This window comes from Cyanistes caeruleus, chromosome 2 (genome assembly GCF_971803275.1).
Source record: "Cyanistes caeruleus chromosome 2, bCyaCae1.hap1.1, whole genome shotgun sequence".
In the NCBI taxonomy this organism is placed as follows: domain Eukaryota; kingdom Metazoa; phylum Chordata; class Aves; order Passeriformes; family Paridae; genus Cyanistes; species Cyanistes caeruleus.
In genome coordinates, this window is record NC_141702.1 from 1,301,352 (window position 1) to 1,327,058 (window position 25,707).

At 52.3% G+C, this 25,707-nt stretch overlaps 2 protein-coding genes across 3 annotated transcripts; one reads left to right on the forward strand and one right to left on the reverse strand.

The window, feature by feature from the left end:
- Positions 1 to 20,184, reverse strand: KCNK3 (potassium two pore domain channel subfamily K member 3). The gene is made up of 3 exons (XM_086875378.1): positions 19,791 to 20,184; positions 4,782 to 5,062; positions 1 to 2,681 (listed from the first exon to the last, which is right to left on the reverse strand). The coding sequence occupies exons 1-3, from the start codon at positions 20,071 to 20,073 to the stop codon at positions 2,124 to 2,126; spliced, it is 1,122 nt and encodes a 373-aa protein (XP_086731504.1). The 5' UTR covers positions 20,074 to 20,184; the 3' UTR covers positions 1 to 2,123.
- LOC147654540 (uncharacterized) lies at positions 19,804 to 25,707 on the forward strand. Of its 2 annotated transcripts, none has more exons than XM_086875377.1 (3): positions 19,804 to 20,019; positions 23,533 to 23,640; positions 24,098 to 25,707. In XM_086875377.1, exon 3 carries the CDS (start codon positions 24,298 to 24,300, stop codon positions 25,678 to 25,680), a length of 1,383 nt encoding a protein of 460 aa, XP_086731503.1. In that variant the 5' UTR covers positions 19,804 to 20,019; positions 23,533 to 23,640; positions 24,098 to 24,297; the 3' UTR covers positions 25,681 to 25,707. The 2 variants fall into 2 exon arrangements, 1 of the variants encoding a protein (XP_086731503.1); XR_015282627.1 differs by lacking the exon at positions 24,098 to 25,707 and adding an exon at positions 20,443 to 20,598 and having other exon boundaries at positions 19,947 to 20,019; positions 23,533 to 23,889.

A 25,707-nucleotide genomic window follows, 5' to 3' on the forward strand; every position in this document is an offset into this window, starting at 1 on the left:
TTCCGGCAATCCTTTATTTCTCTCTCCAAGGAATTGGGTCCAGCGGGACCGATCGGCTTTGGCATCAGATCCAGGGAAACCCTTCCCGGTGGGAATCGGGAATTCCTCCCTGGAATCGTCGGGAAGCGTCCCCCGAGCCTCGTCTCCGACGGATATTCCCGGAATTCCACGGGCAGCGCCGCCGTTGGTAACCCACAGCCTCTGGAATCTCAAGGATCAGAAATCCATGGATTTTCCTCTCCGGAAAAGTGACAAAACATTCCCAAATTCCTCCTTGAGGGAGCTTTGGGTGCTGGGAGGGGAAAATCCCACCCTGGAAAAGTGGGAATGGGAAAAGAGGGAATTTTTGTTTCCCTGTGGGGGCGGCGGTGACGGAAGCGACCCCCGGGGTATCCCAGGGAATTCCGGGAGTATCCCAGGGGTGAGGGCGGTGGTGGGGTGTGGGGAAAAGGATGGAGAAGTGTTGTGATATCCCGAATTTCCCCCAAATGCTTCTCTGAGGGAAAGATTCCATCCCCGGAGTCCCGGCGAGGGTGGGAAACGGAGATCCCGGGGGATCCCAAAATTCCTCCCTGAGGGAGAAAATCCCGTTCCCAGAGCCTCAGGGAGGATGGAAATGGGGATTCCAGGGGAAAAATTCCATCCCTGGAGACTCAGGGAGGATGGAGATGGGGATCCCAGGGGGAAAAATATCCCAGATTTCCCCAAAACCCCTTCCCAGGAGAAACAATTCCATCCCCAGAGCTTTGGGAAGGATGGAGATGGTGATTCCAAGGGAAAATATCCCGGATTATCCAAAACCCCTTCCCAGGAGGAACAATTCCGTCCCTGGAGCCTCGGGGAGGATGGAAAAGGGGATCCCAGGGAAAAAAATCCCCAAAAAAATGTCCTGGATGGGAACAGTTCCATCCCTGGAGCCTCGGGGAGGATGGAAATGGGGATCCAGGGGAAAAAATTCCCAGAAAAAACTCCCTGATGGGAAAAATTCCATCCCTGGAGACTCGGGGAGGATGGAAATGGGGATCCCAGGGGGATAAATATCCCAGATTTCCCCAAAACCCCTTCCCAGGTGTAAGAATTCCATCCCTGGAGAGTCTGGGGAGGATGGAAAGGGGGATCCCAGGGGAAAAATTCCCAAAAAATCCTCCCTGAGGGGAACAATTCCATCCCTGGAGCCTCGGTGAGAATGGAAATGGGGATCCCAAGGGAAAATATCCCGGATTTCCCCAAAACTCCTTCCCTGAGGGGAACAATTCCACCCCTGGATCCTCGGCACGGATGCAAACGGAATTCCTGCGGGATGAACCAGCCTCCCACGGATGATTCCCGCTAAATCCCGAGGACTCCCAGCTCTGCTCCCGCTCCAAAGGGTTAATCCGGCCCCAAATCCCAGATTTTGGAGCGGCCTACGTGACTCCGGCTGCTTTTCCGGGCGGCTGATGTGGAAAAGCTCCGGCTAAGCCCCTCTTAGCCTGATTTCCGTGGCCTTCCGCGCTTCCCGGGGAATTCCCGAGGATCCAGAGCAGGGAAAGGGCAGGACTGGCTGCGCCCCGATCCCGCCGGATTCCGAGGCTCTCCCCAGTTTCACATTTTCAAGGATTGTTTTGGGGTTTTTTTTGGTGAAATAAAAATCCAAGAGCTTTTAAAATCAAATCCAGGAGAGGTTTTAAATTAAAATCCAGGAGAGGTTGGAAATTAAAAATCCAAGAGGTTTGAAATTAAAATCCAAGAGAGGTTTGAAACTAAAAATCCAAGAGGTTTGAAATTAAAATCCAAGAGGTTTGAAATTTAAATCCAAAGGAGGTTTGAAATTAAAATCCAAGAGAAGTTTGAAATTAAAATCCAAGAGGCTGGAAATTAAAAATCCAAGAGAGGTTTGAAACTAAAAATCCAAGAGAGGTTTGAAACTAAAAATCCAAGAGGTTTTAATTTAAATCTAAGAGGTTTTAAATTAAAATCCAAGAGGTTTGAAATGGAAATCCAAGAGGTTTGAAATGGAAATCCAAGATAAATTAAAGTCCATTCCGGAGCCAAGGGGTCCCGCTCCCGTGAGGTCCCGGAGCCCGAGGCGGCCTCGTCCCGCTCCGGGAGGGATCCAGGCTGGGTTGGGGATGAGGAAGGGGCTACACAGAGCTGCGGCGCTTGGTGAATCCCGGGAACGCCGCCAGGCTCTGGAGCCCGGTGGACACGGAGCTGATGGCGGAACGGCGGGAGCGGCAGAAGCAGCGATGCTCCGGCGTCTCCACGCAACGAGCGGGCGAAGAGCGCTCCACGGCCGTATCCGACCCCGACAAATCCCTGGGAATAATCATGGGGATGGAATACTGCAGCTTCTCCTGGCTTTTGTACCACAGGCACGAGCAAACCGACTGGAAGTGCAGGACCTCGGCGTAAACGTTCCGGAACCTTCTCTCGGCCGGGGGCACTGCGGCGGGGCCGGGAACCGCGTGGCCCAGGAGCGCTCGCTGCTCGGCGTCGCGCCGCTCGTCCTCGGCGTTCATGGTCATGAAGCGCAGCACCACGAGGTTGAGGAAGGCGCCGATGACCGTCAGCCCCGCCAGGATGTAGACGAAGCTGAAGGCCACGTACTGGGGCTGCGTCTGCAGAGCCTGGTCCTTCTGCAGCGCCACGTAGTCGCCGAAGCCGATGGTGGTCAGCGTGATGAAGCAGTAGTAGTAGGCCTGGGGCGGGCAGGAAGGGGTTAAATGTTGTGTAGGGGGTGATAGAGGATGGACAGGGGGTATATAGATTGTATGATAGGGTTATATTAGAGTATGGGCATGTTTTATATATATTAGATATTATATATATATATTTATTATTATTATTAGGGTAATAATAATAATAATAATAATAATAATAATAATAATAATAATAGTAGATTTTTATATATTAGGGTTATACTATTATATAATAGGGTTATATTATGGTATGTAAAATATATATAATATCGTTATTATATTGTTATTGTGTTGTAATTATATTATATTATATTATATTATATTATATTATATTATATTATATTATGTTACAATATATTATATTATGTTACATTATATTATGTTACATTATGTTACATTATGTTATAATATGTTATAATATTGTTATATTATAGGGTTATAATATATATTAATATTATATATATTATTATATATTTATTATTGTATTATTATTATTATATATTAGTGTTATAATATTATATTATAGGGTTATATTATAGTATGATCATGTTTTATGTATATAATATTATATATTAGGGTTATATTATATATATTACTGTATAGATATATTATTATATATATATCATATATTAGGGCTATAATATTATATAATAGGGTTATAGTATGGTCATGTTTTCTATATATAATATTATATATTAGGGTTATATTATATATTATTATATATATAATTATATATATTATTATATATTTATTATTATATATTAGGGTTATAATATTATATAATAGGGTTATATTATAGTAAATATATTATATTATATTATATTATATTATATTATATTATATTATATTATATTATATTATATTATATTATATTATATTATATTATATTATATTATTATATTGTACTTTATTACATTACATTATGTTATGTTATGATATATGATATGATACTATACTATACTATATTATTATATTATTACATTATAATATCATTATATTGTTATATGAATATGTTACAATATTAAAATGTTATAATATTATAATATAATATTATTATGCTTTTATATTATTCAAGTGTTCTTTTATTCTATTATTCTATTATTACATCGTTATAATAATAAAAGATGAGGACAGGGCTGACCGCAGCTCCGAGGGAGGAATTGATGGAAATCTCTTTAATATTTAAAATTTAAAATTTTAATTGAAACTTTCTAAAATTATATACATAAAAAATAAATTTCAAAAAAAATAAGAAGAAATAAATAATAAAAATAAATAAATAGTAAAATAAATAAATAAAAAACCCAAAATAAAATAAATAAAAAAAGACAATAAGAAGAAATGAAAAATGAATAAATAATAAAAAATAATAAAAGTAAAAAATGAAAGTAAAAAATAAATAAAATAAATAAAAACCGGAAAACCAAAATAAACATATAATAAAAATAAATAAATAAATGAATAAAAAAAGAGAGAAAATAGAAAATAATAAATAAATAAATAAACTGTAATAATTAAAAAATAAAAATAAAAATAACAATAAATAAGAAATTAAAGTTAATAAATAAAACAATACTTGAAAAATAAAAAAAAAAAAAAGAAATAAAGAAATAAAGAAATAAAATTGAAGTAGAAAAATAAAGAAATAAAGAAATAAAAAAATGAAGAAAAAATAAAAAATAAAGAAATAAAAAATGAAGAAAAAAATAAAGAAATAAAGAAATAAAAAAATGAAGACAAAAATAAAGAATGAAGAAATTAAAAAATGAAATAAAGAAATAAAGAAATAAAGCAATAAAGCAATAAAGCAATAAAGAAATAAAGAAATAAAAAATAAAGAAATTAAAAAATAAAAATAAAAAAATAAAAAATAAAAATGAAATAATTAAAAAACTAAAAAATTAAAACTTAAAACAAATAAAATAGAACAAAACAAACCAAAACAAAATAATATAAAACAAAACAAAATAAAACAAAATAAAACAAAATAAAATAAAATAAAATAAAATAAAATAAAATAAAATAAAATAAAATAAAATAAAATAAAATAAAATAAAATAAAATAAAATAAAATAAAATCCACTGATTTTTTTTCCTCACCTGGAAGAAGCTCCAGTTCTCGTAGTGCGAGAAGGCGGCGGCGCCGATGCAGAGCGTCCCCACGCAGGACACCAGGCCGATGCTGACCATGTTGGCCATGGACACCTCGGGGCGCCGCATGCCCAGCCGGCGCTTGAGGCGCCGCAGCAGCGCCCGCACCAGCGTGTTGATGCGCTCGCCCAGGCTCTGGAACATCACCAGCGTCAGCGGGATCCCCAGCAGCGCGTACAGCATGCAGAAAACCTTCCCGCCGTCCGTGCTCGGCGCAGCGTGACCGTAGCCTGAGCGGGAAACGGGAAAAAGGTCGGTGTGGGATTGGGATAATGGGATAATGGGATATTGGGATAATGGGATAATGGGATATTGGGATATTGGGATATTGGGATATTGGGATAATGGGATATTGGGATATTGGGATATTGGGATAATGGGATAATGGGATAATGGGATAATGGGATAATGGGATAATGGGATAATGGGATAATGGGATACTGGGATGGGATAATGGGATGGGATGGGATAATGGGATGGGATGATGAGATAATGGGATAATGGGATATTGGGATGGAATAATGGGATGGGATGATGGGATAATGGGATAATGGGATGGGATGGAATAATGGGATGGGATGGGATTGGGATGGGATAATGGGACGGGATGATGGGATAATGGGATGGGATGGGATGGGATTGAGGGATGGGATGGGATGGGATGGGATGGGATGGGATGGGATGGGATGGGATATCCCGGAAGAGTCGCACTGTGGGCGTGACGTGTTCCTCCGTCCCGCGGTGATATGGCACGGATTTAGATGATCCCAGGGATTCTCTGGGAATTCCAGCCCCTCCCCAGCCTCCCAGCTGGGAATTCCTTCCTGAGATCCCAAAATCCCAACCCTGGGGGAGTGGGAGCTGTTTCCTGTCCTGGTATTCCAGACCAAATCTCTCTCCGGCTCTGCTGGATTGGATCCAGCCGCATCCCGACGCCTCTCCAGGAAGGAATTTTGGGATCCAGGGGCTTCACTAGGAATTCCCAACTCCAGAAAGGGTCTCTCTTCCCTTTTCCATCCCTGAATTCCATAAAAACCCCCCGGGATGGATTCTGAGTGTCTTTTATCATGGATTCATGGAATGCTTTGTGTGGGAAGCTGATCCTGTTCCAACCCCGACTCCTTCCGCTATTCCCAGGCTGCTCCAAGCTCCATCCAACATTTCCTCGGGAACTTCTGGGAATCCGGGGACAGACACAGCTTCTTTGGGAATGCCGTGCCAGTGACGAGGTTTGGGTGGGGACCAATGGGAATGGGAGATCCTGGTTCCCAAAATTCCCATCCCGGACTCGCTGGAGATGGGGAAATCAGGGATATTTGGGATTTCCAGGACCAAGAGCAGGGAAATCTGGAATTTTGGCAATCTCCAAGGCCAAGGATGGGGAAACTGAGGATTTTGGGGATTTCCAGTTCCAAGGAAAGGATGAGGAAACCGAGGATTTTGCCAATCCCTATGGCCAATCCTATCCCTAATCCCGATCCTATCCCTAATCCCAATCCTGTGTCTGATCCCAACCCTGTGTCCCTAATCCAGACTCCATGTCCCTAATCCTGACTCTGTGTCCTTAATCCTGACCCGGTGTCCGTAATCCCAATCCCATCCCTAATCCCAATCCTGTCCCTAATCCTGATCCTGTCCCTAATTCGGACTCCATGTCTCTTATCCTGACCCTGTGTTCCTAATCCCAATACTATCCTCAATCCCGATCCTACCCCTAATCCCAATCCTGTCCCTAATCCCGATCCTGTCCCTAATCCCAATCCTATCCCTAATCCTGACTCCGTATCCCTAATCCAAATCCTCTCCCTAGTCACTATCCTGTCCCTAATCCCAACTCCGTGTCCCTCATCCCGACTCCGTGTCCCTCATCCCGACTCCGTGTCCCTCATCCCGACTCCGTGTCCCCCTCGCTGCCAACCCCTGGGCGCACACTGGATTGAGCTGGAGCGAGGGGGAAACCGGGATCGTGTGATCTCCTCCGGGGAGGAGCTGCCGTGGGATCCTTTCCATGTGAGAGACAGGGAGGGAATCCATGGAGAGGGAATCCATGGAGAGGGAATCCATGGAGAGGGAATCCATGGAGAGGGAATCCATGGAGAGGGAATCCATGGAGATGGAATCCATGGAGAGGGAATCCATGGGTGGGAATCCATGGAGATGGAATCCATGGGTGGGAATCCATGGAGAGGGAATCCATGGAGAGGGAATCCACGGAGAGGGAATCCATGGAGAGGGAATCCATGGAGAGGGAATCCATGGGCGGGAATCCATGGAGAGGGAATCCATGGAGAGGGAATCCATGGGTGGGAATCCATGGGTGGGAATCCATGGGTGGGAATCCATGGAGAGGGAATCCATGGAGAGGGACTCCATGGGCGGGAATCCATGGAGAGTGAATCCATGGAGAGGGAATCCATGGAGAGGGAATCCATGGAGATGGAATTTATGGAGAGGGAATCCATGGAGATGGAATCCATGGGAGGGAATCCATGGGCAGGAATCCATGGAGAGTGAATCCATGGAGATGGAATCCATGGAGAGGGAATCCATGGAGAGGGAATCCATGGAGAGGGAATCTATGGAGAGGGAATCCATGGAGAGGGAATCCATGGAGAGGGAATCCATGGGCGGGAATCCATGGAGAGTGAATCCATGGAGATGGAATCCATGGAGAGGGAATCCATGGAGAGGGAATCCATGGAGAGGGAATCCATGGAGATGGAATTTATGGAGAGGGAATCCATGGAGATGGAATTTATGGAGAGGGAATCCATGGAGATGGAATCCATGGAAGGGAATCGATGGGTGGGAATCCATGGGAGGGAATCGATGGGTGGGAATCCATGGAGAGGGAATCCATGGAGAGGGAATCCATGGAGAGGGAATTTATGGAGAGCAGCACCTGGGAACACCTGGGGAACATCTGAGGAACACCTGAGAAATATCTGTGAGACATCTGGGGAACACCTGGGAACATCATCAGAAATCATCACCTCTGCTCCCAGTGTCCCTTCCCGGTTCCCGGTGTCCCTCTCCCCCTTTTCCTCCTGCTCCCCCCAGAGTCACATCCCGATCCCTCATCCCGCCCTTCCCCACCCCCGTCCCAAAAATTCCCACACCTCCCCCACACCTTCCAGATTTTTGGGGATGGAGCCTCCAGCAGTGCCCACGGGGGTCTTCCCAAAAACCTCCCTGAGCATCCTCCTGCCCCTTTCCTTTCCTTTCCTTTCCTTTCCTTTCCTTTCCTTTCCTTTCCTTTCCTTTCCTTTCCTTTCCTTTCCTTTCCTTTCCTTTCCTTTCCTTTCCTTTCCTTTCCTTTCCTTTCCTTTCCTTTCCTTTCCTTTCCTTTCCTTTCCTTTCCTTTCCTTTCCTTTCCTTTCCTTTCCTTTCCTTTCCTTTCCTTTCCTTTCCTTTCCTTTCCTTTCCTTTCCTTTCCTTTCCTTTCCTTTCCTTTCCTTTCCTTTCCTTTCCTTTCCTTTCCTTTCCTTTCCTTTCCTTTCCTTTCCTTTCCTTTCCTTTCCTTTCCTTTCCTTTCCTTTCCTTTCCTTTCCTTTCCTTTCCCCACCTTTCCCCACCTTTCCCCACCTTTCCCCACCTTTCCCCACCTTTCCCCACCTTTCCCCACCTTTCCCCCGCCTTTTTTTCCTGCCTTTTTCCTGCTTTTCCCCACCTTTCCCCGCCTTTCCCTGCCCTCTCCAGCCCTCTCCAGGCTCTCTCTCCATCCCTCTCCGGCCTCCCGGAGTTATTTTTATCCCTCTTTCCCGAGGGAAGGGAGTTCACGAGCTGTCCCTCAATCCCCCGATCCCCCCCCGCTCCCGGTTTCCGCAGGAGCCGCCTGAGCTCCGGCACGTCTGAGGACGGGGGGAAACTCGGGAATGGCACATCCAGCCAGCGGGAAGAGGGAAAACCCCTGGAAAACGCCGCGGGGGGTGACCCCCAAATCCCCCCGGGAGCCGCGGGTGGCGAGGAATGGTGCTGGAGAGAAGGGCACGTCCCTCTGGGAACGCACCGGGAATAAAGCCAGGAATTCTGGCTCCTTTCCCACCTCCTGCCCCCATTCCCGACCCTTCCCGTGTCCCGGGCTCAGGATGCGGCGGGAGCAGGGATCGTGTCCCCAGGGAGGGAGGATGACACTTCCCGAAGGAATTCTGGCCTTTTTAGGGCTGGAGAAGCGGGGCTGGAGCCGGGGCCGGAGCAGGTGCGGGGCTGGAGCCGGGCCTGGAGCCAATCCCGGCTCGGGGAGAGAGGGATGGCCGGGATTAGCGGGACAGCTGCGGGAGAGGGAGCGCCGGGAATGGGGCGGGAATGGGGCGGGAATGGGGCAGGGAATGGGGCAGGGATTTAGGGAATGGGGCAGGTAATGGGACAGGGAATGGGGCGGGAATGGGGCAGAGAATGGGACAGGAATGGGGCAGGAAATGGGACAGAGATTTAGAAAATGGGACAGGGAATGGGGCGGGAATGGGGCAGGGAATGGGACAGAGATTTAGGGAATGGGGCATGGAATGGGACAGGAATGGGGCAGGTAATGAGACAGGGAATGGGGCGGGAATGGGGCAGGTAATGAGACAGGGAATGGGGCGGGAATGGGGCAGGGAATGGGACAGGAATGGGGCAGGGAATGGGGCAGAGATTTAGGGAATGGGGCAGGGAATGGGGCAGGGATTTGGGGGATAGGTCAGGGATTTAGGGAATGGGGCAGGGATTTGGGGAATGGGGCAAGGATTTAGGGAAGCAGGGGATGGGATCCAGGGAACAGGAACAGGGAGATTCAGGGATCAGAACAGGGGGATGGAAGGAGCCTCCTGGTGCCAGCCCTTTCCCAGTCCCACTGCTCCCAGTAAGGATCCCGCTAATCCCAGTTGGGATCCTGCTGTTCCCAGTTGGGATCCCACTGTTCCCAGCTGGAATCATTGTCCCGCTGTCCCCAGGCTGGGGGAGGGGACGCAGCTGTCCCCCGGGAGACCTCGGCATTCCCAGGAAGAGCGGCTGCGGAATTCCATGGGAAAACATGGAGCTGGCACTGAGATGCGGCCACGAGACACACCCGGGTCCTGCAGGGACACCAAAATCCCTGGATGGGGCTGGGACACCAAAATCCCTGGATGGGGCTGGAGACACCAAAATCCCTGGATGGGGCTGGAGACACCAAAATCTCTGGATGGGGCTGAGGGCAGCGCCTGCAGCTGGAGCAGGGAATGGGATCTGGGATGGGCTGAAGTGGGAATGAAGAGCTGGAAGCACCCCTGGGATTCCCAGAATCCCGACTGTTCTTGTTCCAGCTGATCCTTGTATCCATCCACCCATGGACCCATGGAGCCAGCTGTCCATCCGTGGATCCATCCATCCATCATCCATCCATTGATCCATCCATCATCCATCCATCCATCATCCATCCATCATCCATCATCCATCATCCATCCATCATCCATCATCCATCCATCCATCATCCATCCATCCATCCATCCATCCATCCATCCATCCATCCATCCATCATCCATCCATCCATCCATCATCCATCCATCCATCCGTCTATCATCCATCCATCCATCATCCATCCATCCATCCATCCATCCATCCATCCATCCATCCATCATCCATCCGTCTATCATCCATCCATCATCCATCATCCATCCATCCATCCATCCATCATCCATCCATCCATCATCCATCCATCCATCATCCATCATCCATCCATCCATCCATCCATCCATCCATCATCCATCATCCATCCATCCATCATCCATCCATCCATCCATCCATCCATCCATCCATCCATCCATCCATCATCCATCCATCCATCCATCATCCATCCATCCATCCGTCTATCATCCATCCATCCATCCATCCATCCATCCATCATCCATCCATCCATCCATCCATCATCCATCCATCCATCCATCCATCCATCCATCCATCCATCATCCATCCATCCATCCATCTATCCATCATCCATCCATCATCCATCCATCCATCCATCCATCCATCCATCCATCCATCCATCCATCATCCATCATCCATCCATCCATCATCCATCCATCCATCATCCATCCATCCATCATCCATCCATCATCCATCATTCATCCATCCATCCATCCATCCATCCATCCATCCATCCATCCATCCATCATCCATCCATCATCCATCCATCCATCCATCATCCATCCATCATCCATCCATCCATCATCCATCCATCCATCATCCATCCATCCATCCATCATGTGTCATCCATCATCCATCCCTGGATCCCTGGATCCATCCTCCATCCCTCTCTCCTTCCACATCCCCAAATCCCCTTGGCTCCATCTCCCCCCTTTTCCGGATCTCATTCCACGGAGCCGCTGCTGGATCCATCTGGGAGCCCCCCATGGGATCCCAAGGATCCGGGATCCCCAGGAATCCCCATTCCCAGTGGGATTTGGGGTGGGGGGTGGGGTTGGATGTGGGGCCGGATCCCGAACTCCCCCCTTTATTCCCACATCCCAAATTCCCGCCTCATTCCCAAAGGGATTTGGATCCGCACTGGGATCCCTTCCCCCTCCCTGGAATTTTTGGGATGTGGGGGGTGCCTGATCCCTCCCCTCCCCCCCCCAGCGCGGCCAGGGGGGTCGGGATGGAGTCATGGAAAATCCCGGAGCCGGCCAAGATCCCTGTTTGCGCCAAAACTGGCAATTTTTCCTTGGATTCTGGGGCCCCGCCAGGCCCTTCCTGGCCCTCCCCGTTCCCTGGAAAAAGGGGGGGCCCCGCAGGGGGAAGGGGGGTCCCGAGCCCCTGGATAAGGCTGGATACGCCGGGAATGGGCTGGGACACCCCTGGGGTGTGATCACCGTGTTCCGGGGGGCGCTCCGGCGGGAATGAAACGTTCCTTACGGATTTTGGGATGGATCCGTGTCCCGAAACGGGCAGGGGTTGGTGGCCAGGTCCCTCCCGGGAAGGGGGATCCCAGTCCAGGAAGGGAGTTTGGGATTGGGGTTTTGGGACTGGGAGCATCCGGGGGGTCCCGAGCACCTCTGAAGGGGGACCAGATTCCAAAGGATCCTTGGGAATGGGGATGTGGGATGGGGATAAGGGATGTGGGATGAGGATTTGGGATATGGGATGGGGATATGGGGTGGGAATCTGGGATGGGGATATGTGATGGGGATTGGGATATGGGGTGGGAATCTGGGATGGGGATATGAGGTGGGGATTGGGATATGGGGTGGGAATCTGGGATGGGGATATGGGGTGGTGGTTGGGATATGGGGTGGGAATCTGGGATGGGGATATGGGATGGGGATTGGGATATGGGGTGGGAATCTGGGATGGGGATATGGGGTGGGGATTGGGATATGGGGTGGGAATGCGGGATGGGGATATGGGGCGGGGATTGGGATATGGGGTGGGAATGCGGGATGGGATGTGGGACAGGAAGCAGGATGTGGGATATGGGATGGGGATATGGGGCGGGGGTTGGGATATGGGGTGGGAATGCGGGATGGGATATGGGAAGGGGATGCGGGATGTGGGATATGAGATGGGGATATGGGGTGGGAATCTGGGATGAGGATCTGCGATGAGGACATAGGATGGGGATGGGGATATGGGAGGGGAATGGGGAATGGAGATTATGGGATGAGGATATGGAGTGGGAATGTGGGATGGGGATATGGGATAATAGGATGGGAATGTGGGATGAGGTTATGGGGTGGGAATGTGGGATGTGGATTGGGATGTGGATATGGGGTGGGGACATGGGATGTGGATTGGGATGGAGATTATGGGATGGGGATCCAGGGTGGGAATGTGGGGTGGGAATGTAGGATGTGGATATGGGATATAGGATGGGAATGTGGGATGGGGATATGGGGTGGGAATGCAGGATGTGGATTGGGATTGGGATATAGGGTGGGGACATGGGAAAGGATGTGGGATGGAGATTATGGGATGGGGATCCGGGGTGGGAATGCGAGATGCGGATATGGGATGGGGATGACGGATGGGAATGCAGGACAGGAATGAGGAATGGATCCAGTCCCTTTGTCCTGGGAGCTGCTGATTCCACCCATCCCAGAAATCCCATTCCAAAGGCTCTTGGATGCACCCTGAGCCTGATCCACCAGCCCCAACGCTCAGGAAAAACCGGGAAAATCCCAGAAATCTGGGATGGTTTTTCCTGACCCGGATCCCCCTGACCCATGGTCAGCATTCCTCGTTCCCGGTTGGGATTTAAGGAGGAACCGGCTGGGAAAGGCCAGGAGCTGGAATTTTACGGCCTGGATGGAAAAAAACCGGGAATTCACAGCCTGGGCAGGATCGGGGGATGGGAGAGGGAGGATCCAGAGGGCCCCAATCCCGATCCCTGCCCCGAATCCCATGGGAAAAGCCAGGAGGCCTCGGAATCATTGGAGCATCCTTGGGATGCCATTCCCTGGAATCCAGGCTGGGATTGGCACCCCTCAATCCCCATCCCGCCGGGAAGCGCCTCGGATCCCAAAGGAAATTCCCAAAGGGAATTCCCCACCTCCTCATCCACCCCCATTCCCGGCGGGGACGATCCGGGAGGAATCCAGGAACGTGGAGCAGGGAAAAGGGAGGGAAGCGATCCCGGTTTTCCACTCCGACAAAGCCCCGGGATGGCCGGGATGGCTTTCCCAGGAAAAGCCGTCAGGGAACAGGAATTCCAGGAATATTCCCCCCCCTTCCCTGTAAATTCCAAAGCCGGATCTGCTTTTACAGATTTCCATGGAAATTTTGGTTGGGTTTTTTTTTGTGGAATGGGAGCAGGAATATCCCGAGGCGGGGAATCATTCCCAAAGCGCTCCACCTCCTTTATCCCAACAATTCCCCCAAATTTTTTGGGAATTCCAGCGATTTCCACGGAAATTTTGGGATTTTTTGAGGAACGGGAACAGGAATATCCTGAGGGGGTGATGGGAGGGAAGGGGCTCCTTATCCCGGAAATTCCCCCAAATTTTGGGGGGGAAATAAATTTTTTTCCAGAGTTTTTCCCTTCATCTCCAAATCCAGGGAATTTGGTGCCTTTCTCCCAGAGGGGGCAGAGGGGCGGGAAGGGATATGGTTGTTTTGGGATCGGGGTTTTTGGGATCAGGAGTTTTGGGATTGGGGCTTTAGGATCAGGATTTTTGGGACTAAGGGTTTTTTTTGGGATAAGGATTTTTAAGATCAGGAGTTTTTTTGGGATCTTGTTTTTTGGGATCAGTCTTTTTGGGATTGTTTTTTTGAGGGGATCAGGTTTTGTGATTGGGATGTTTGGGATTTTTTTTGGGATTGATTTTTTTGGGATCAGTCTTTTTGGGATTTTTTTGGGGAGGGATCAGTTTTTTTGGGGATTGGGATTTTTTGGGATCGGGTTTTTTTGGGATCAGTCTTTTTGGGATTTTTTGGGAGGGATCATTTTTTTGGGGTCAGTTCTTTGGGATTGGGTTTTTTGGGATCAGGTCTTTCAGGGATCAGGTTTTCTGGATCGGGTTTATTTGGATCAGGTTGTTTGGAGATCAGGCTTTTTGGGATTGGGGTTTTGGGGATGGGGATTTTTGGGATCAGGGTTTTGGGATTGGGTTGTTTTGGGATCAGTTTTTTTAGGGGATCAAGTTGTTTTTGGATCAGGTTTTTTTGGGATTGGATTTTTGGGATCAGGGGTTTTTTTTTGGGATTGGGTTTTTGGGATCAAATTCTTTTAGGAACAGGGTTTTTTGGGATTGGGATTTTTTTGGGATTGGGTTTTTGGAATCAGGTTTTTTTGGGTATCATTTTTTTTGGGGATTGGGATTTTTTGGAATTCGGGTTCTTTGGGATTCAGTTTTTTTTGGGATTGGGATTTTTTGGGATTGGGTTTTTGGAATCAGATTTTTTTAGGTATCATTTTTATTTGGGATCGGGGTTTTTTGGGCTCGGGTTATTTTGGGATCAGGATTGATCCATGGGAAAGCTCCGGAGCAGCACCAGGAACTGCTCCTCTCCCAGCTTTTTTCATGGATAAAAGGGGAAAAAAACCCCAAACCCCAACCCAAAACGGATCCCAACTTTTCCCAGCAGGATCTGCAATCCCAGATTTTCCTTCCCCCATCCCACCGGGATCCAGCCCCACTTCCCGATCCCAGTTTGGCTTTTCCCTGTCCCGCCAAGAGCTGGGTGGTGAATTCCTGGGAATAAAAATCCCTTTTTCCCTGCCCTGGAAATCCGAATCCCATGGGAATATCGAGATTTTCTCCCCCTTTTCCCTGGCAGGCCTGGATTTGGATCTCCCGTCATTCCGGCCTCATCCCAGCTTTGCCGGCAGGGATGGGATTTTGGGAAAACCGATCTTCCCACACATCTGGATGTCGGAGCCCCTTCCCCCCTCATCCCTGGGAATTCTGGGAAAACCGGATGGGATACAGGAAAAGCCATTTGGGGCCGTTCCCTTCGCGATTCCCGGCTGGGCCGCAGGTTTGGGATTCCGGGAATCCTCATCCCGAGCCCTGGCCGCGGTTCCTTGGGATCTATCCCAGCAGATCCCAGCAGATCCGTGTCCCTCTCCGGCATTCCAGGATCTTTGGGATGGGCTGGATCTCGCTGGATCCCGCTGGAGATTCCCGGTTCTCCCCATCCCGTCCAGGATAACGGGAGTGGCAAACACCGGGATAATGGGAATGGAAAACACCAGGATAATGGGAAAACGGGACTGGCAAACACCGGGATAATGGGAATGGAAAACACCAGGATAATGGGAAAACGAGACTGGCAAACACCGGGATAATGGGAATGGAAAACACCGGGATAATGGGAATGGAAAACACCAGGATAATGGGAAAATGGGAATGAAGAACACCGGGATAATGGGAATGGAAAACACCAGGATAATGGGAATGGAAAACACCGGGATAAGGGGAATGGCAAACACCGGAATAATGGGAATGGAAAACACCAGGATAATGGGAATGGAAAACACCAGGATAATGGGAATGGAAAACACCAGGATAATGGGAATGGAAAACACCGGGATAATGGGAAAACGGAAATGGAGAACACCGGGATAATGGGAATGGAGAACACCGGAATAATGGGAATGGAAAACACCAGGATAATGGGAAAACGGGAATGGAGAACACCGGGATAATGGGAATGACAAACAACAGGATAACAGGATTGAAAAACACCGGGATAATGGGAATTGTAAACACGTGGATAATGGGATAATGGGATAATGGGAATGGCAAACACCCTGACACCGGGATAATGGGAATGGAAAACACTGGGATAACGGGAATGACAAACACCAGGATAATGGGAATAATTAACACCGGGATAAGAGCTTTGGGAATAAGGGACATCCTGACACTGGGAAAATGGGAATAATAAACACTGGGATAACGGCCCCGGGAATCATGGACAGCCTGAGGGTGGGAATAACAAACACCAGGATAAGAGTTCCGGGAATAACAAACACCGGGATAACAGCCCCGGGAATAACGAACACTGACAGCGGGATAACAGCCCTGGCGATAACAGGAATAACAGAATTCCCAGGATAAAAGCCCTGGGAATAATAAACACTGGGATAACAGCCCTGGGAATAACCAACATCCTGGCACCGGGATAATGGGAATAATAAAGGTTGGGAAAACAGCCCCGGGAATAATGAACAGCCCGAGGGTGGGAAGAACAAACACCGGGATAACAGCTCCGGGAATAACGAACACTGCCGCCGGGATAACAGCCCCGGAAATGACAAACACCGGGATAATGGGAATTATAAACGTTGGGAAAACAGCCCTGGGAATAATGAACAGCCTGACACTGACACTGGGATAATGGGAATAACAAACACCGGGATAACATCCCCAGGAATAACGAACATCGGGATAACAGTCCTGGGAATAACGAACACCGGGATAACAGCTCTGGGAATAACGAACACCGGGATAACAGCTCCAGGAATAACGAACACTGGGATAACAGCTCCGGGAATAATGAACACCGGGATAACAGCCCTGGGAATAACGAACACCGGGATAACAGCCCCAGGAATAACGAACACCGGGATAACAGCTCCAGGAATAACGAACACCGGGATAACAGCTCCGGGAATAACGAACACCGGGATAACAGCCCTGGGAATAACGAACACCGGGATAACAGCTCCAGGAATAATGAACACTGGGATAACAGCTCCAGGAATAACGAACACCGGGATAACAGCTCCAGGAATAACGAACACCAGGATAACAGCTCCAGGAATAATGAACACTGGGATAACAGCTCCGGGAATAACGAACACTGGGATAACAGCTCCAGGAATAACGAACACCGGGATAACAGCCCTGGGAATAACGAACACTGGGATAACAGCTCCAGGAATAATGAACACTGGGATAACAGCTCCGGGAATAACGAACACTGGGATAACAGCTCTGGGAATAACGAACACCGGGATAACAGCTCCGGGAATAACGAACACTGGGATAACAGCTCCAGGAATAACGAACACCGGGATAACAGTCCTGGGAATAACGAACACCCCGAGCCTGGTGTTTCAGCTCCAGGAATTATTTTGAATCCCGACACCAGGATTTTGGGCCTGGGAAGCATCCCAAAAGCCACATCCCAAATGTGGGAATCTAGCAGCTCCCCAAGATCCGCGTCCCAATCCCAGGAATCCACAGGAATCCCAAAATTCATGTCCCAATCCCAGGAATCCACAAGGATCCATGTGACAGCCCCGGGAATCCGCAGGAACCCCAAAATCCGTGTGACAGCACTGGGACTCAAGGACACCCCAAAAACTGTCCCCAAACCATCCCATTATCCCATTATCCCATTATCCCATTATCCCATTATCCCATTGCTCCGTGGGACCCATGGGAATGGTGGCCTGTCCCCTGTGTGTCCCCCTGTGTCCCCTCATGTCTCCCCCATGTGCCTACCCGTGTCCCCCTCGCTGTCCCCCCATGTTCCCCCGTGTTCCCCCATTTCTCCCCCTGTGTCCCCCCGTGTCCCTCCCTGTGTCCCTCCCCGTGTCCCCCCCGTGTCCCTTCGCTGCCCCCCCGTGTCCCCTCGCTGTCCCCTCGCTGTCCCCAGAGCACTGAGGTTGGGGCAGTTGGGGACCAGGGGACACTGGGTGACCCCGGCCACCCCTGGAGGGGACCCAAAGGCCACAGAGGTGACAGTGGGTGACAGAGGGGTTGACAAGGGGTGACAGAGGTGACAATGGGGGTGACAGAGGGTGACAATAGGGGTGACAGGGGGTGGCAATGGGGGTGACAGGGGGGTGACAGTGTGGGTGACAGAGGGGTGACATTGAGGGTGACGGGGGGTGACAATGAGTGTGACAGGAAGTGACAATGAGGGTGGCAGAGGGGTGACATTGGGGGTGACAGAGGGGTGACATTGAAGGTGGCAGAAGGGTGACAGTGCGGGTGACAGAAGTGTGACAGGAGGTGGAAATGGGGGATAACAGGGGGGTGACAATGAGGGTGACAGAAGGTTGACAATGGGGGTGACAGGGAAGTGACAATGAGGGTGACAGTGCGGGTGACAGAGGGGCAGGTCCCAAAGTGTCACAGTGCCACTTCCCGGGGTGGGGACATGGCTGGGGACATCCTTCACTGTGGGGGACAGCGGTGACATCCCCTGGGAGAGCCTGGCAGGGTGGGGACACCTCCCTGTCCCCTCCCCCGGGCTGGGGACACTTCGGGGACACATCCCTGTCCCCTCGGAACTGGGAGAGGGACACGTCCCTGTCCCCATGGAGCCGGGAGAGGGACACGTCCCTGTCCCCTCGGAGCTGGGAGAGGGACACGTCCCTGTCCCCTCGGAGCTGGGATAGGGACACGTCCCTGTCCCCTCGGAGCTGGGAGAGGGACACGTCCCTGTCCCCTCAGAGCCGGGGACCCTTTTGGGACAGGTCCCTGTCCCCTCCCCGGGCTGGGGGTCCCCCAGGGGGTTCCGGGGCAGCAGAGCCACCGGCGGGAGGTGACAGCGGCTTGGGGACCATCCCAGGGCTGGGGAGAATTCCCGATCCCGGGGCTCGGGCGGGGATTTCCCGCTGGGAGAGGCGGTGGAAGTTCCGGCGCGGCGGGATTGGGGATTTGGGGAGGATTTGGGGGGGATTCGGGGGGGATTTGAGGGAATCGGCCCGATCCCAAGGGATTTGGGGACTGGGGGGGTCCTGTCGGGGGGATCGCCCCGATCCCAAGGGATTTGGGACGGGGGGGGGGGTTGCGGGCGGAGTTTTCCCGGTGCTGGAAGAGCCGGGGAGGGATCTCCCCGATCCCAAGGGATTGAGGACAGGAGGTGCGGGAGGGATTTTCCCGGTGCCGGCGGAACCGAGCAGAGGGATCGCCCCGATCCCAAGGGATTTGGGGACAGGGGGGTCCGGGCGGGGGGATCGCCCCGATCCTAAGGGATCAGAGACCGGAATCCGGGCAGAGGGATCGCCCCGAAAACAGCGGGATTGGGGACGGGGGGGGGGGGTCCGGGCAGGTTTTTCCCGGTGCTGGAGGAGCCGGAGAGGGATCGCCCCGATCCCAAGGGATTTGGGACAGGGGGTTCCGGGCAGGAGGATCGTCCCGATCCCAAGGGATTTGGGGACAGGAGGGTGCTGTCAGCGGGATCTCCCCGATCCCAAGGGATTTGGGGACAGAAGGGTCCCGGCAGGGGGATCGCTCCGATCCCAAGGGATGTGAGACAGGGATCCGGGCAGAGGGATCGCCCCGATAACAGCGGGATGCGAGACAGAAGGCGCGGGATGGATCTTCCCGGTGCCGACAGAACCGAGCACAAGGGATCACCCCGATCCCACCGCCAGAGCACCCAGCAGCTCCCTCAGGGACCAAACAGGGATTTCCCCGCACTTCCCGGGCGGATCCCCCGAGCACAATTTTTAGGGGAGAGTTAAAACCAAAACCCCGAAACCCCCCCAAAAAACCGGAGCGGGGTGGGGAGGGGGGGAAGGCGCGGCGGCTCAGCCGGTACCTATCGTGGTGATGACGGTGATGGCGAAGTAGAAGGAGCCGGCGAATTTCCACTGGACGCCGGCCTTGTGCGGCTTGAGCTTGAGCACGACCCGCTCGAGCTCTCGGAAGCTCTCGGCGCTCAGGTTGTATTTGCTCTTCAGCTCCCGGCTCTTGGCCTCCAGCCGCCGCTTCTCCGCCGTCTCCGCCTCGGACTCGAGAGCGTCGAAGACGGCGGCTCCCACCAGCAGGTAGGTGAAGGTGCAGAGGATGAGCGCCAAGGTGCGCACGTTCTGCCGCTTCATGGTGCGCCCGAGGCGGCTGCGGGGAGCGGCGGGGCCGGCTGGGGCATGGCGGCAGCGCCCGGGCACGGCGGGCGGCCGGGGGAGGCGGCGGAGGCGGCGGAGGAGCGGAGGGAGGAGGGAGGATGGGGAGGGAGGGAGGGATGGGGAGGAGGGAGGGAGGGAGGGGGAGAGGGCGGAGCTGTCCTTCAGCACCGGAGCCCCCCGGGGACCCCCCGGGTGTGGCGAGGGGAGGGGGCGGAGCGGGTGGGGAGAGCGAGACCTGGAGAGCGGAGGGAGGGGAGAGGGAGGTGAGGGCGAGAGGGGAAGGGGGGTGCAAAAGGCAGCCCCGGGAGCGGATCCCAAAGGGTGAATGAATCCTCATCTGAACAGATCCCAAAGGGTGAATCCTGACCTGAACAGATTCCAAAGGGTGAATCCTGACCCAAACAGATCCCAAAGCACAAATCCCGACCTGAACAGATCCCAGAGGGTAAATCCTGACCCAAAGAGATCCCAAAAGGCAGCCCTAGGAGAGGATCCCAAAGGGTAAATCCTGACCTGAACAGGTCTTAAAAATCCCAGCCCTAACACATCCTAAAGCACAAATCCCAACTTGAACAGATCCCAAAGCCCAAATCCTGACCTTAAGAGATCCCAAAGTGCAAATCCCGATCCAAACAGATCCCAAAGCACAAATTCCAGCCCTGTTCCAGAGCTGAGTCTCCACCCGCACCCCAACCTGCGCCCCCATCCCATTATCCCATCCCATTATCCCACCCCGTTCCATTATCCCATTTCACCATCTTTATTTGGACCCTTCCAGGGATTCTCTGGGAATTCCTTCCCAAGCTCCCAGCTCCCCTTTGCAGTGGGAAGCCATTCCCTGGCTCCTGGCCCTGCGGCCCTTTCCCAAATCCCGGAGCCCCTGGAGCCTCGGGATGTGGCTCCCAGGATTCCCGGGATCCTTCCCTGATCCAGCTGCACATTCCCGGCTCTCCCAGCCCCGGGAGCCGCTCCAGGGCCTCCTCTGGCCTCGCTCCCACAGCTCCGTGTCCCACTGATTTTGGGATCCCGGAGCTGGAGCAGCTCTGCAGGTGGGGTCTCACCTGGCCGGGGCACAGGGGCAGAATTCCCACTTTTCCTGCTGCCCAGATTTTGGGATCAGCCCAGGACCAGCTGGAGCAGGGAACGTTTTCCAGCCCGGGCCGGGATTTGCCAGCTGCCGTCACCCGAAACCGGGGACAATTGTCCCTCACACCTGTCCTGGCACCTCAAACCAGCCCTGACACCATCCCGAGGGAATTCCAGAGTCCCTCCGGGAATTCCAACCAGGGAATTCCAAAGGCAACAGCTCTCCAGAGCTCCTCCCGTCCCTGAGGAGCCTTCGGGACAGGGGTGACACCGGTCCCGTCCCAAAGGGGCTTGGAGGGGCCGGCATGGCTGGAATAGCTCCAGAGGATGGGAATGATTGGATATTCCCATGGAATCGATTCCCGAGGGATCTGCCCCCATTCCGGGGTTGTCCTCCCGTGTCCCCTGGTGTGCTCTTTTCCCTTTTCCCGGGAATGTTTCCGGGCTCTGTGGATGCAGAGGGACAGGGAAGCACCGGGAAACCCAAAGTGCTCCAGGAAAAGTTGGGTTCCGTGTCTGGGAGGGTTCCTGCAGGGAAAAGGAGCCTGGAACATTCCCTGTGGGACACGGTGGGACAGGGATGGGGACAGGGACAGGGACTGGGGCAGGGATGGGGATGGGGACAGGGACAGGGACTGGGACAGGGAGTCATTGGTGTCACTGGTGTCACTGGGGTCACATGGGCAGGGACAGGGACAGGGAGTCACTGGTGTCACTGGGACTGGGACAGGGACAGGGTGTCACTGGTGTCACTGGGGTCACATGGGCAGGGACAGGGAGTCACTGGTGTCACTGATGTCACTGGGACAGGGACCGGGATAGGGATGGGGATAGGGACACGGTGTCACTGGTGTCTCTGGTGTCACTGGTGTCACTGGTGTCACTGGTGTCTCTGGTGTCACTGGTGTCACTGGGACAGGACTGGGACAGGGAGTCACTGGTGTCACTGGGACAGGGATGGGGACAGGTACAGGGTGTCACTGGTGTCACTGGTGTCACTGGTGTCACTGGTGTCACTGGGACAGGGACTGGGACAGGATGTCACTGGGGTCACTGGGGTCACTGGGGTCCCTGGGGTCACTGGGACAGGGACAGATCATGGGGTCACTGGGATCAATGGGTGTAGGGATATGGGGTGTGGGTTGTGGGGTGTGGGTTATGGGGGGTGTGGGTTATGGGGTGTGTGGGTTATGGGGTGTGGGTTATGGGGTGTGGGTTATGGTGTGTGTGGGTTATGGGGTGTGTGGGTTATGGGGTGTGTGGGTTATGGGGGGTGTGGGTTATGGGGTGTGTGGGTTATGGGGTGTGGATTATGGGGTGTGGGTTATGGGGTGTGGGTTATGGGGTGTGGGTTATGGGGTGTGTGGGTTATGGGGTGTGGATTATGGGGTGTGGATTATGGGGTGTGGGTTATGGGGTGTGGGTTATGGTGTGTGGGTTATGGTGTGTGTGGGTTATGGGGTGTGGGTTATGGGGTGTGGGTTATGGTGTGTGTGGGTTATGGGGTGTGTGGGTTATGGGGTGTGGGTTATGGTGTGTGGGTTATGGGGTGTGTGGGTTATGGGGTGTGCGTTATGGGGTGCTGTGGGTTATGGGGTGTGGATTACGGGGTGTGTGGGTTATGGGGTGTGTGGGTTATGGGGTGTGTGGGTTATGGCGTGTGTGGGTTATGGGGTGTGGGTTATGGGGTGTGGGTTATGGTGTGTGTGGGTTATGGGGTGTGTGGGTTATGGGGTGTGGGTTATGGGGTGTGGGTTATGGGGTGCTGTGGGTTATGGGGTGTGTGGGTTATGGGGTGTGTGGGTTATGGGGTGTGGGTTATGGGGTGCTGTGGGTTATGGGGTGTGGATTACAGGGTGTGGGGGTTATGGGGTGTGTGGGTTATGGTGTGGGGGTTATGGGGTGGGGGTTATGGTGTGTGTGATATGGGGTGTGGGTTATGGGGTGTGGATTACGGGGTGTGCGGGTTATGGGGTGCTGTGGGTTATGGGGTGTGGGGGTTATGGGGTGTGGGTTATGGGGTGTGTGGGTTATGGGGTGTGTGGGTTATGGGGTGCAGTGGGTTATGGGGTGTGGGTTATGGGGTGTGTGGGTTATGGGGCGTGTGGGTTATGGGGTGTGGGTTATGGGGTGTGGGTTATGGGGTGTGTGGATTATGGGGTGTGTGGGTTATGGGGTGCTGTGGGTTATGGGGTGCTGGGGGTTATAGGGTGTGGGTTATGGGGTGTGGGATCTTCTGGGATACTGTTGGGAAAGTTTGGATGCGTTTCCCAGGATGCTGTGGCTGTCGGGAATGGCTGGGATTTGATTCCCGGGATGTTCATGGAATGGCTGGGATGTGATTCCCAGGTTTCTGCAAATCGGGAATGGCTGGGATGAGATTCCCGGGGATGTTCATGGAATGGCTGGAACGTGATTTGCGGGATCCCGATGGGATGGCTGGGATGCGATCCCCAGGTTTCTGCAAGTCAGGAATGGCTGGGATGAGATTCCCAGGATATTTATGGAATGGCTGGGATGTGGTTCTCAGGATGCTGATGGAATGGTTGGGATGTGATTCCTGGGATGTTCATGGGATAGTTGGGATGTGATTCCCGGGATGCCGATGGGATGGTTGGGATGTGATTCCCAGAATGTTCATGGAATGGCTGGGATGTGGTTCTCAGGATGCCGATGGGACAGTTGGGATGCGATTCCCGGGATGTAGATGGGATGGTTGGGATGCGATTCCCAGGATGTTCACGGGATGGTTGGGATGTGATTCCCGGGATGTAGATGGGATGGTTGGGATGTGATTCCCGGGATGTAGATGGGATGGTTGGGATGTGATTCCCGGGATGTAGATGGGATGGTTGGGATGCGATTCCCAGGATGTTCACGGGATGGTTGGGATGCGATTCCCATTTTTCTGCAGGTTGGGAATGACTGGGCTGAGTTTCCCGGGATGCTGTGGCTGCCAGGCTGTTCCCGATTTCCCAGCTGCATCCCGAGCCAAGCCGCGAGCAGCCGGATCCAACACAAGCTGTCGCGGCAGCTGCCGCGTCCCCGGGAACCGGGAAAAGGCAGAGGAACTTCTCCCGCTGGGAAGAATCCCGCCGATCTTTATTCCCAAAAATGCCGCTCCCCGCTGCGGTTATTCCCGCAGGATCCCGGCACTCCCGGATACCGCAGCTCCTGTCCCGCTCCGGGAATCTTTGGAGGTGGGAGCAGGGATTCCGGCCCCAGAGCAGATCCCATCCCAGCAGGAACAGGGATTTATTCCCGTGCCAGGTGCCGGCGGCATTTGGAGCACGCTCCATTCCCACTTTCCCGCTCCTTTTCCCGTGTCCTGCTGCTCCATCCCGGCTCCCTGTTGCTCTGTCCCAGTTTCCTCCTCCCCCATCCCAGTTTCCATCTCCCCATCCCAGTTTCCCTCTCCCCATCCCAGTTTCCATCTCCCACATCCCAGTTTCCATCCCCCATCCCAGTTTCCATCTCCCAATCCCAGTTTCCTCCTCCCCCATCCCAGTTTCCAGCTCCTCTATCCCAATTTCCCTCTCTCCATCCCAGTTCCAACCTCCCCATCCCAGATTTCCCTTCTCCCATCCCAGTTTTCCCATCTCCCAATCCCAATTCCCCCTCTCTCCCATCCCAGTTTCCTCCTCCCCATCCCAGTTTCCATCTCCCCCATCCCAGTTTCCATCTCCCCCATCCCAGTTTCCCTCTCCCCCATCCCAGTTTCCCTCTCCCCCATCCCAGTTTCCCTCTCCCCATCCCAGTTTCCCTCTCCCCCATCCCAGTTTCCATCTCCCCCATCCCAGTTTCCATCTCCCCCATCCCAGTTTCCATCTCCCCCATCCCAGTTTCCTCCTCCCCATCCCAGTTTCCATCTCCCCCATCCCAGTTTCCCTCTCCCCATCCCAGTTTCCATCTCCCCCATCCCAGTTTCCCTCTCCCCATCCCAGTTTCCATCTCCCCATCCCAGTTTCCCTCTCCCCATCCCAGTTTCCTCCTCCCCCATCCCAGTTTCCATCTCCCCCATCCCAGTTTCCCTCTCCCCATCCCAGTTTCCATCTCCCCATCCCAGTTTCCTCCTCCCCCATCCCAGTTTCCTCCTCCCCCATCCCAGTTTCCATCTCCCCATCCCAGTTTCCATCTCCCAATCCCAGTTTCCTCCTCCCCATCCCAGTTTCTTCCTCCCCCATCCCAGTTTCCAGCTCCTCTATCCCAATTTCCCTCTCTCCATCCCAGTTCCAACATCCCCATCCCAGTTTTCCCTTCTCCCATCCCAGTTTTCCCATCTCCCAATCCCAATTCCCCCTCTCCCCCATCCCAGTTTTCCCCTCTCCCATCCCTCTGGATCCTGCTCCCCTCCCTCCCCCTGTCCCCGCTCCCCTTTTCCCGACACCAGTCATTCCCCGGAGACTCCCAAGCTCCGGCCGCTGCTGCCTCTGGAAAACCACAAATGGATCCGGGCTCCAGCCGGGCCCTTCCCTCCCTCCCCGCTGCCAAAAATAAAAGGAATTAAAAGGGAAAAAAAACAAA

Bases quoted from the DNA above. Each gene is read 5' to 3' on its own strand.
- KCNK3 (XM_086875378.1), bottom strand. From the start codon at position 20,073: ATGAAGCGGCAGAACGTGCGCACCTTGGCGCTCATCCTCTGCACCTTC. The intron at 5,063-19,790 runs GTACCGGCTGAG...TTTCCCGCTCAG, and splicing joins CACCGTCATCACCACGATAG to GCTACGGTCACGCTGCGCCG. The intron at 2,682-4,781 runs GTGAGGAAAAAA...TGCCCGCCCCAG, and splicing joins AGAACTGGAGCTTCTTCCAG to GCCTACTACTACTGCTTCAT.
- LOC147654540 (XM_086875377.1), top strand. From the start codon at position 24,298: ATGCCGCTCCCCGCTGCGGTTATTCCCGCAGGATCCCGGCACTCCCGG.